The sequence below is a fragment of the Monopterus albus genome, unplaced genomic scaffold, assembly GCF_001952655.1.
Source record: "Monopterus albus unplaced genomic scaffold, M_albus_1.0 scaffold280.1, whole genome shotgun sequence".
Taxonomy (NCBI): Eukaryota; Metazoa; Chordata; class Actinopteri; order Synbranchiformes; family Synbranchidae; genus Monopterus; species Monopterus albus.
In genome coordinates, this window is record NW_018128160.1 from 89,519 (window position 1) to 101,495 (window position 11,977).

Here is an 11,977-nt window from a genome sequence, read left to right on the forward strand (position 1 = left end):
CCACTCACCCCAACCAGTCGAGGCAGAAGGCTGCCCACCAAGAGCCGGGGTCTGTCGGAGGTTTCTTCTGTTAAAGGGAGTTTTTCCTGCCTGCTGTTGCTAAGTGCTTGCACAAGGGGGATTTGTTGGGTTTTTCCTTTATAATAATAATAATAATAGTAAGTTCTAAACTTTACTCTGTAAAGTGTCCTGAGATAATTTTTCTTGTTATTTGGTGGAGGCAAATAAAATGAAATTGAACTGAATTAAGTTCAGGTGAGTGCTGGATGGTAAGTGTATGACATTTTAATTACACATAAAAATCTCTATGTATTGAATATGATATCATTAGTTTGGGAGAGGGAAAGAAAGAGAGAGAGACTGCTTAGTCTTTCTCTCTCAAATGATATGATGGCTCAGTGGTTACCACTGATGCCTTACAAAGAGATTCTTCATTTTCAAACCCTATTGTTGCTGCCTGGCAAATTTTCTTGAGAAAATGTAGTTTTACCTTTACTGTATAAAAAATGTGATGCTCAAGAAATGAATGGTCCTCTCCCAACAGTACCTGTTCCGGCTCCAAGCCTCACACCCCCCAGCAGGTTACTGGCTAGCTTGTCTCGGTCCCAGACAGTGAGCTCCAGACAGGCTTCCTGTAGATCAGCCTCTCTGAGGCCATCGTACACCATTGTGTGGTTAAACACTGGATTCACTGTTCTCCGCAGCACACGTGTCTTCTGCCGACTCTTCCTGCTTGTGTCTGGCAGCAGGAAGCTTGAGATGAGAGGAAAAGGAAACATGTTGATTAACACAGTAGAAAACTAAAACTGATATTCTTAATTGTGAAGAATGTTTTGTGCATACCACTTAACATATGGATCAATGGTGGCCCTGATTAGAGGCAGGTTCTTGCATTCTTTCACCCAAATGTGAATCTCTCCAATGTTTTCACCATCTTTAGCTTTGCCTTTAAAAAAGAAATACCACACAAAATGTTTATGAACCTGTGATTATTTTGCCATACGGCACCAAAACTGTGTAACATATTTGCTCAATCAAATTAAAACCAATATTTGACTCTAAGAAATTTGAGTTCTGTGAAAAATTTGTGCACAGTTTCTAGCAAATGCAAAGCTAAGATAAAAACTGATTAAAAATAGATTTTGGTCCAGATGTTCTCCAGATCTGAAGTGCTCATTGGAGAGAACTCCCTCATGAATTAAAGAGCAAAAAGCACAACAGTGCCAGGAGAACTTTCCACAATCTGGTACCAAACATTGTTCTTATATGGCTTACTGATCTATAAAGCATTAGTATATAGATTTAAAGCCATCTATTAATGGTGCCTTATCAGAGAGCAGTAATATAGGCAATTGTTTATGGAGAATGGGACATATAGCAAAATTGAGATACCTTTAACTCCTAGGAACTGTTTATTTTCTTAAACAAACTAGCTACAATGGACAAGCACAAAGAAGGTTAAAGCCACATGACACTGGAATATTAAATGTTAAAATAGGAATTTAATTAAAGTCCAATCAAGGGGTGAGGAGCAGTTATCTCTTTGAAAAAGAACCTGAAAAGCCAAACGTCCAAGTTTTCCACCTGTTCAGCATATATTTGTTGGTCTGAGAGTTAAGACACTCTCAAAACCCTGCACACAAGCATAACATTATCCACATGTGTCAGTGGATTAGTGCATGTACATCAACAATCTGTAAATACATTTAAGAAACTGCACAAAACATTTTTAAACATTTGCAAATCCTGATTTCATTTGTAGAATGCATTTGTGGCTAGTTATGAGACCCCCACATACAGTTTGGGTCAAAATTCCTGGCCTAATTTTTTTCCCACTTTATGGACAATTATTTGCAATGGACCTGTCCCTTACACCTCATTCATTCTCTTTGCCTATTGTCTCTCCCCCCGCAAGTGTTCTGTTCCTTTCCTACAGCTTAAAGCTGGGGACTATAACTTTTACAAAAATCACTTTCTGTCATATTTGCTCCAACTGTCAGTAACACATAAGACAGATATTCTGTGAAAACATCAGGTTCCTCTGGCTCCTCCTAGTGCCTCTAAATCCATTTGAAAAAAATCCACCACGCCCAAATGTGAACTACCAATCACAGCCAGCAGGTGGTGCAACCCACTGTCAGTCATCTCCTTCACTTGTTAGCATACCTTCAGATCTGAGAGGTACCCATCCTTCTCTCTATAAGTTAATTAGGTGGCCGCTATTACAGTTGTTCTGAAGATCTTTCATAATAGGCTATCAGATTATATCAGATATTCAAAAGAATATTTCACAAGATGTGAGTCAATGAAAACATCAGCCAGTGGGCTGGATAAGAAACAGACAGCAACTCTAAATAGACTTGAAACATAAGAAATCTAAATAAAAGGCACATTTGCTGGCTTTCCCATCTGCATATAGGCTACCAAAGTAACATACTAACCTTAGCTGGCAGCTAATGCTGCTACATGTTCAGCAACGCTATAATGTAGCTGTTTTCACAAAGTTAGATTGCTTATTTCTAAACACATAGGTAATGAAATGACACTGAAATGCAGCAAGGGTACAGTCACTGGAAAACATTTTTATCCCGGTTTGAGGAGTAAACTTTACATTTGCTTCACTGTTCAGCTCTGTTGTCATTGTTATTAGTGTCTGCTTGCACAAGACCCCTCTCTGCAGGGAGGAGCTGCAGGAGCTAGGGCAGAATCTTAGTGGAGAGGCAGAGGCAGGGACATGGTCGTTGTACTTTTTTAAATTCTCTACTTAACCCTCCTGTTATGTTGCAGGTCAAATTGACCCACGAACATAACTGCTTTAAATGAGACAAATATTTGATATGAAGAAATGAACATAACAGGAGGGAACCCTCCTGTTATGTCCATTTCTCAGGTGATGCCTGCTCAGCAGTTATGTTCATGGGTCAATTTGACCCGCAACATAACAGGCGGGTTAAATCCACCCAATTCTCAAAGTTAGAGACCCCAGCTTTAATTCTTTGGGTGTACACTGCCCTAATACTGCAAAAGGTAGCCCAGATTATAGCCATTTGCCCAAATCAAATTTTACCTGTCCATTTAAAGGAGAAGTAGCACATATAGGTAGAAAGCCACACAATCCGGCAATACTAGTGCAGAAAACAGTGCATTTTTAAAAAAAGGTAGAGTAGGACTGTGTGCATACCTTCACTGCGGGCGATCTGTGGCAGGAAACGTACTGCTAGTCTCATCTGTCCTCGCACATTTGATGGCCCAAGAGAAGGTGTAGTCTGAAATGTTTCACACCGGATATATTACTTAAACACTAAGTCCAAAAATTCATTATGAAGCTCCAAAGGTTCTTTGTACAAGGGTAACAATAACATTAACCACAATGCGTGACATAACTAGCTCAAACAGATTTCAGATTCTTATCTACACTGCTCTTAGTAATAAGAAAACAACTGCAGTCTCTGTGTGTGTGTTTCTTCTTACCCTTGCTTTCAGGGCTAGGTCATTCATCTGGGGGTGGTCAGAGTACCACTTGGAGAGGTCCACGTCTACCTCGCCTAGGAAACTGTTCCTGCCAAAGGTGTCATGATGCCAAACGGAGAGAATGAGCGTCTGCGCTCTCAGGTCCTCCTCGGAAACACGATACTGTATGAACAGGGAAGAGTGAGCTACTTTTTTTCTTTTTAACAATGTCAGTCATTCTGAATATTAAGCATTACAGGGTGGGAATGTGTCTGTGTATGTGGAGCACAACTAATCATTACATCTGTGGATTCTTACTCTAAGGATCTCGTTGAAAGTTGGATTTAGTGTCTTCTTTTTTACAGATGTTTTCCTCTTTCCCAGATTAGCTTTGTCAGGAACTAGATAGGTTTTGACATACCTTAAAAAGGCAAAAAATAAAAAACAGCAACATTTTTACCTCAAAGGAGACCTAAAGAACAGTACCATCTAGAAGTAGCCACAGCTAATGGTCAACATTGGCTTTTCTCACATGCCAGTAATTTGTAAATAAATCTAAATAACACACTAAGAGTTATTTGCCTCCTGTGTTTGATGTTTGCAGGCAAACCAGCACTTCACTGGAAAAGGTGTGTGTGTTTTTCATACACGTCTTCAGTTATCAGAGAGCGAATGCTATATACAGCATGAAAACATTCAGAGAGTTAGTTCTCTGGGGATTTCAGATACAGTACTCACGGATTGGAGCGACCCCTCTTCAGGTCAACTGCAGCCAAGTTTCGGCACTCAGCCACAAAGATGTGAAACTCTTTGAGCTTCTGAATGTAGCTAATGGAAAACTGTATGTTTCCCTGAACATCAATATTCCCAAAGTCCCCACTGTACACGGTCATCACACTTCCACTCAACTAGGAGCACAAACAAACAAATAGGAAGTCATTTATATTATCAGCAATAACTGTAATCATTAAAGAAATGTTTAACTATTATGGTTCAGAAAATCCAGTCTATCACATAGAGTTAGAGGTCAAGGACTGAGCTACGTAGCTACTTACTTTAAAAAAGAACTTCACCTATCATCAAAGTCTGTTCACAAGTCTTGTGGAATACTATTACATAGAGTCTGTGAAAAAAAGCTGCATAAATCCTTTTGTGGCTTGTGAGGGAGCTACATGAAGTCTAATAAAATGACTCAAGTGATGTCACTTGAATCTCAGTGGTTTGGGGCTGAAATCTCCAAGTATGAAAATGAAAAAAGCTCATATGTATTGCAAGGTGTGGAGGGAGGAAGTAGGCCACTCTTCACCTCTACAGGCACAAGGTTACGGGGCTGTATCTTGTACTGAACATAAAGCCCCCTTGAGGCAAATTTGTGATTCTTTTTGTCTGCTTTCCCCTGTGTGCTGTGAAGCACTTTGGATCAGCTGTGTTGTGTGTGAAGTGCTATATAAATAAATTGAAATTGAAACCCCTGTTTTATTGGCTGTGATTCACTATCAAGTTCCAACCCATTCATCTGATAGAAAGGTCTGGGTAACTGTGCACCAGTTAATATAATCAGCTGCTTAGTCTTTATCCTCCAAGTCTTTTCTCTTGCAAAACCAAAGCTATTGCTAGAAAATACATCCAAAAAGACATAGATTTCACTTTTGCATTGTTTGTCCAAGTAAACATTTTAGTTTTTTATGCTTTATCTGAAGTGGGTTTTTTTATTATTATTAATTCAATACGAAGATAAAACCAGGACCATGCTAGGTTGCCAATGTTACCAAAGCAAACACATCAGCTTTAGATGCTAACACACTGAGAAGGAATAACAGCACATCTGAATTAAATTTAATTTGGCTGTTTTCACACTCTCCATCTCAAAAAGCCAAACAGATATTAAACCTGGGTTTAGCTTTTTTTTATTTTTTATGTCCCACTCTTTCTGTGCAAAACAATGCTACCTCTTCAGACTGACAGCCACTGACTTTCTGCTGCTGTTGTTTGGAAAAAAAAATGCTTCTTATAACTTATGCTAGGTGACAGGCAAGGCTAATTTACAGACCCTATTTTGACAACATTCCTGGCATAACAATAGGAAAAAGCTGTCATGGAGTGGGGCTAGGGTAGCTGAGAGACATCACATTCTGTCCCATTTTCACTTAATTAGCAGAGAGTGTGTAAAGTCTCATTTAATACACCTTTAAACATAAGGAACAGTTGATAAATTCTGGTTACCCAGCCACACCCTCACGCCACCTTTGTCGAGATTTCCCAGAGCTCTTCTAACGGATCTTATACGTATGACTCTCTCCCCTCAATGAAGGAGACAGTCCTGGACCTGGCTAACCCCTACCACAAGTCTGATGATGAGGAAATACTATTGCTTAAACTCTTATAAACTGAGAGGGGCATAACATGTCTTGATTTTTGAAATAGTGATGGCACAGAAAAAAAAAATCCACAATTTAAATTTATAAGCCCACAAGCAGTGCACTTTAAGAGAACATGTATAGCATGTTCATGTGTTAGTGATGCGTGCAGCAGTGCTGAACATACAGAAGACATAGACGCCTTGCCAGAGGAGTTAGTGAGGTTTGTCATTGAGCGGCCAATCTTTGGTCTTCCTTGGTAGTAACTGTCCTCACTGGAGTCATTGTCAGCATCCTGCAACACAGGCAGAAAGCACACAAAGCTCTATGCAAGAGGATGCAGAGCAAGCTTTGACCTACTGGACTAAAAGATGTGCAGGCAGTTTTACCTCCTTCTCTATGAATGAAGGAACTGATTTACTCATCTTCTTCAGGTGGTCTGGATCCGAAAATAATGGTGAGGAGGAGGACGGGATGGATGACACCAAAGGGAGGTTGACTGGGAAGCACAAGTTAAAAATAAAATTGTCACTATGCTTGTAAAAATATCTATAATGTAAAGATCAACCGGGTTTTTTTTTTAACCTTCACTAGAGCGTCTCATGTCAGCAGTTGTGCCATGTTTTCTTTCTTCTTCTGTGAAAAACAATCAGAGGAATCAGTCACCCAAAACTATTGGTCCATATGGAAAATTTTTGATTTGGATGTGGAGAAACTGCTCACGTGGCGATAAGGATGCTGTGATGTCACCCATACTTTTAGCCAGATATTTTGGCCGCGCTTGTGCTCGCCTCAGCGCTTTCCTTACAGGGTGCTGGCTGTCATCGTCACCTACATGTCATATTGGGGGAAAAAAAGCTTTGTTTAACTGGGCTTGTTTGCTGGCTTGTAGTAGGGACACATTTATTGAACATAATATTGAACAAACTATTTTTAACGGAGGATATAGTCTTTGTTTTACTTTCTAACTGCTCATAAAAACGACAGTACTGAGGTAGTACTTTGAGCTATAATGTGACCTGAATGTATGTGTGCTTATACTTAGGGCTGCAACTAACCTCTATTTTCATAATTTATTAATAGGCAGATCATTTAGTTTATAGAACACAGGAACATATAAAAATGTTCATCAATCTAGTATCTTAGGCTAAAATGTGACATCATTAAATATCTTGTTTTGTCCAATCAAAAGATATTCAAATTTCAACTTAATTTTTATTAATAGGTTTATTTTTGTTGCGTCCATGTATGTTATGCCTACGGTAGTCATTGCTGTCTAGATAGAGGGAGGGGATTATTTAGATTCAGTTTACAATTTTGATTCTCTGACAATCACGAACCGGCAAATGTTTAGCAATTTTGCTGAAAGATGAATTAAAAGTGATCATCTTCTGATTATTTTTTATTATTAATTGACTAATCATTGCAGCTCTACTTATGAGTACACACAAGTCTCAAACCAAGGTATTCCAATCACATGTAGGAACTGACAGATAATGCAGATAATGAATATTATCCTTTCCTTTCTCGAAGGTAAATGCTTACTACTATACAGTGTATATTGTTAGAGGAAGATTTTTCTTTGCCCTGTCTGTATTTGCCAGCATAAAATGCTGAACAGCAGTGCATCCAATACTCAATACAGTAAACTTGAAATTTGTGTACTCTGTAAAATACTGTGTTTTAGGGCTACATATCTTATAGGCCCTTCTTGAAAACTGATGGCTTGAGGCTGATGTGATATTGCTCAAGTTATATGTTGGTGGAACATTTTTGTGTGTGTGCGTAGTGTCTGTAAAGTCAGAACTATGTACTCTCCAGCCCACAAACTAAACATAGCTGAGCTGAGCTCAGAGTGTTTACAGATATATGCTTCTACCAACACAGATAACACAGCATGGACGTGATAGCAAGGATAGTGCTGGATACAATCCAGCCCAAAGGGATAATAAATTGCCCATGACTATGCAAACAGCATGAGCTGGACTATTTCAAAATGTTGAGTGATGCTTTATTTCATTACATTAAAGCTATAGCATGTAACTTAAGGTAGCACTAACATGAAACTGCAAATCAGTCCGCTCTGCTCCGCCCAGCACTCCCTCTTCCTGCTCCACCACACATTGCCCAGCTCTTCAGAGATTTGTTGTTATGAAATTACAATAAATGAGAAAGCAACAAAACCTACTGATCAAGCAGAAATAATTGAAAATCCCTGGCTGGTTAGAGAGGTCAGTCCCTCCAGAAGCTGCTTAAAAAAGCCCAGCAGAGACTGTACTTCCTACAGGTGCTCAGGAAGAACAACATCTCCCAGAGACTGCTGGTGTCCTATCGGTGCTCCATTGAGAGCATCCTTACATACTGTATATGTGTACGGTGTGGCAGCAGCACAGTGGCTCAGAGGAAAACGCTCCAGAGGTTCATTAAGGACACTTCACACCCAGGACATTCACTCTTTGAACTGCTGCTGTCAGGTTGACTGTTCAGAGCAATCAAATCAAGGAACGCTAGGTTCAGGAATAGTTTTTACCCAACAGCAGTAACCACTCAATGCTGCTAAAATAGAATATGCCTGTATGTGTGTGAGGGGGGTGAGAGGTCTGTTTTTTATTTCGTTTTTCTAGCGGTTATGTTTTTTCTGGTTTTACTTCATATATTACGTTTTTTTATTGCTGTAAAACAGAAAAGAAAAAAATGTGTTCAAAGTGTACTATATGTTCTTAATTTTTTTTTAAAATCTTATTTTGTGTAGCAGCACTATGGGATAGTCTGGAAAAGTTTACATTTAGAGGTTGGTAAATAAATTTGTTCAACTGTTTTATTTTTGCCACTGTATTTTATTTAGACTTTTTAAAAATCTCTTTATATTGCATACATCTTTGGGTACATTTAAAAGCGCTCTATGAAACTAATTTATTTACTAATTTATTATTATTATTGTTAAAAGTACTAAATACCAACATTTAGCTTACTGACAAGGACCAGAATGAACTTCCATGATCAAAACTCAACTCTACTTTGTCCTTGTACTTTCGTTCTTGACATAAAACTGTGACTTATTTAGGTTAAAAATTACAGTTTCAAGAACAACTCACACTAAAATATTTGCTGGTTAAGGTAGCAGTAACAGAGTAACGCATGTTGACATATAAATGAGAATTTCAAATCTTATCCTTCGGTATACAAAAAAAAAACACAAAACAAAAAAAAACAACTGCTTCAACAAAAGAAAACTAAAGTTGGTGCTCACGATTTGAACTGCTCCTCGAGTTAGACCAGGTTTCTGAAGTGCTGCTCACAGGAGACTCCTGGCCTGTGTCTGAGCTGCTGTTGTATGCACAGCGCCGACTCTTCTGGTAGGCCTTCCTGCTGTAACGTCCCCCTGAACTTACTGGGGTGCTGGCTGTCAGCGGACTGCTCAGGTCTACTTCACATTCAGATTTGCCCTCCGATCCCTCGTCCTTTACAGCCAGGGAAAGCGAGGTGGGGACACTAGTTGTATCTGTAATCCCCAAGCAATGCTGGTTGTGTTTGGGAACGAATGTGCGTGCACGTGGAATCGGAGTCTCCGTTTCCTTTGATGAGCTTGTCAGTACAGCATCCTTTTCAGTGTTTTGTGTCTGCTTTTTGCTCTGGGAATGGACGTGGCTTGAATCCATTTCAATCTGGCCTTGATCTATTTCATCAGCATCACTCAGAGCGAACATGCTTGTGCTATGGAGTAAAGAATTTCCACCACTGCTTAAATTGCTCAAGCTTTCTTTTTTGCTCTTAGGAGAATGAGTCTGTTTTCCTGAACTGCTTTTTGGTTTTGTGGAGTTCTCCTCTGTATTTGAGTCTTTGGAGCTTCTTCTGGACTCAGCTGTAGTATAACTGGACTGGTTGTGGTTCTTTTTGCTGTCATTCACTGTTGTCCCAGAACCCATCAGTTTGTCATGCGGCAAATTTGATTGTTTCTGTAGAGGTGGAGTCGATTTCAAGGCAGCTGGTGTTGTTGTCTCAACAGTGGGGGATGTGTGGTAAATCTTAGGGTCATCACACTGCAACTCCTGAGGTGGGCACTGGGCATTTACTGGCTGTTTTGTTTTGGGGCTTTGGGGTTTGACAAAGGACACTGATTCCTTGGTATCTGATTTGCCTGCATCCCAGAATTCACGCAGAGTGTCGAACTGTGTTCGGCTCAGGCCAGGAGACAAAATTTCTGTCGTCCGATTCAATGGAGCAACAGTGTGCTGATTTCTATTGGAGTCGTCCTCATTACTACCTAAGCCATTTCCAACTGAACTTAGATCATACTCTGACTTTGTCAGTCGTTTATTGAGTTTTGGACCAAGAGATTTTGGTTTATCATTGTAAGGCATAGGCTTGTTCTTATCCTGCTCCCAGAAAGATTTGAGCTGCTTAATCTTCTCTGCTGTACTTTCTTGATGTGGACTGTTAGTTCGGTCTTTACTGGACTCCTCCTCTATTTTTCTAGGAGACGTGCTTGATTGCATGTTTTTATCCTCACTGTCCATCCTCTTTATGTCTTCTGATAGTCTGTGTGCTTGTGCTTGTGCTTTAGGCACGATTTGGGCACTGAACCCACCTTGCTTGTTTCTGGACAGACAGAGCTTCTTAGAGTCTGGACCATCCTTTCGTTGGAGATCTGTACCCAGCTGAGACAGAGGAATAGTCACTGATGGCTCTTCTTGCTGTGAAGTTTCTCTAGATTGGGAAACACTGTCAGACCCTAGATCTGGTTTCACTGTAGAGATGCTTTCCCATTCTGGACTCACTCTGGACTGAGTGGCTGGCTTTGGCTCCAGACTGGTTACACCTAAAATCTCCATATCTGAATCATTTCTGTCTGCTACTTTGGGACTGGATGGTGACTTTAAATTATTTGAGCTGAGTATTGGGTCATTGTTGTTTATCTGAGTTGAAGTATTTATAACCAGACTGTCTGTGTGTTGGTTATTTAAATGTACACTGTCCTCAGTATCATTATGTGCACTGGTTACAAACTTTTGTTCTCTTTCCTCCCCATGTTTTGAGGTGTAGTCATCATAAATCCCCCTCTCACTGTACATTCCAGGGGTCATATCAGACATTTCATGGGGTTTGTTCATGTTCTCCTCATCTTTCTGTGCTGACAGGTGAACAAGTTTCTGTTCTTTGTTGCTGGACGTGACTGACTTGCTGGTAACCTTAGGGCCTGTGGTGCACTGTTCCCAGAATGACTTCAAATGAGAAATGTTCGCTGCTTGGTATTCATTGTCATTATCTTTCAATTGCTGTGACTGGATTTCCTTCAGCACATCCTCTTGTGTTTCACTCTGTTCTTTGTTGTCAGTTCCATCTGTTGCTATTGAATCTTTAGCCTCACTGATCTGTCTTTGTAAGAGACTTCTCTTCATTTCAGGAGTTTCCCTCTTTTCATCACTTTCAAATTCCCCAGCATCATTTGTCAATGAATCTTCACTTCTTAATTTGCTAATTTCAGCATGTTTGTCAGAGCTCTCATATTCATCTTCTGTATCTAGCCAATCATTGCTGTCTGTGCTGCGGCTGAACCAGTCCAGCACCTTTGCAATGGAGTCCCCATCATCACCAGTGGGACTGGTGGCCTGAGGGGATAATTTGAGCACATGTTTTTGTTTTGATTTCTTCTGCTTTTGCTGATTAGATTTATCAATGAAGTTGAGATCGTAAGATACAGGAGGATCTGGATCTGAAAAGAAAAGGTATTAAAAGAGAATTCACCTGGTCAGAATACAATCAGAAGAAGCGACAACTGTCTGTCCTGCAGAAGGTTGGCCTCATCTCCCAGAAGCCTACATTTTTAACATAGTATAACAGACCATAAACAAATTGCTGCAGTAACCTAAAATATCATCTTAAACAGCACTTGAATTATACTGCAGGTTTTCTTAACTAAAAATACTGTTAAAAACCTTTTGAGGCATACTACCAGCATTTCTGTAAAAGTAGATCTGTGGGTCAGGTCACCACTGTGGCATAGACTGAAATACAGTGAGGAACAGAAGTATTTGAACACGCTGTGATTTTGCAAGTTCTCCCACTTAGAAATCATGGAGGGGTCTGAAATACACATTGTAGGTGCATTCCCACTCTGAGAGACAGAATTAAAAAAAAATTTCAGGAAATCACATTGTATGATTTTTAAA

The 11,977-nt window shown here is 39.8% G+C and overlaps 1 protein-coding gene across 1 annotated transcript in view; it reads right to left on the reverse strand.

Annotated features, from left to right (window-relative positions):
- The window catches only part of sytl2b (synaptotagmin-like 2b), a 27,606-nt gene that overhangs the window by 3,880 nt on the left and 11,749 nt on the right, over positions 1–11,977 (reverse strand). The window contains exons 8-18 of the mRNA XM_020622414.1: positions 9,058–11,520; positions 6,531–6,638; positions 6,393–6,443; positions 6,197–6,306; positions 5,995–6,102; positions 4,189–4,358; positions 3,769–3,871; positions 3,472–3,633; positions 3,182–3,266; positions 844–946; positions 548–753 (exon numbers count right to left, since the gene is read on the reverse strand). Coding sequence (XP_020478070.1) covers positions 548–753; positions 844–946; positions 3,182–3,266; positions 3,472–3,633; positions 3,769–3,871; positions 4,189–4,358; positions 5,995–6,102; positions 6,197–6,306; positions 6,393–6,443; positions 6,531–6,638; positions 9,058–11,520 — 3,669 coding nt within the window. The remainder of the gene's footprint in view (positions 1–547; positions 754–843; positions 947–3,181; positions 3,267–3,471; positions 3,634–3,768; positions 3,872–4,188; positions 4,359–5,994; positions 6,103–6,196; positions 6,307–6,392; positions 6,444–6,530; positions 6,639–9,057; positions 11,521–11,977) is intronic.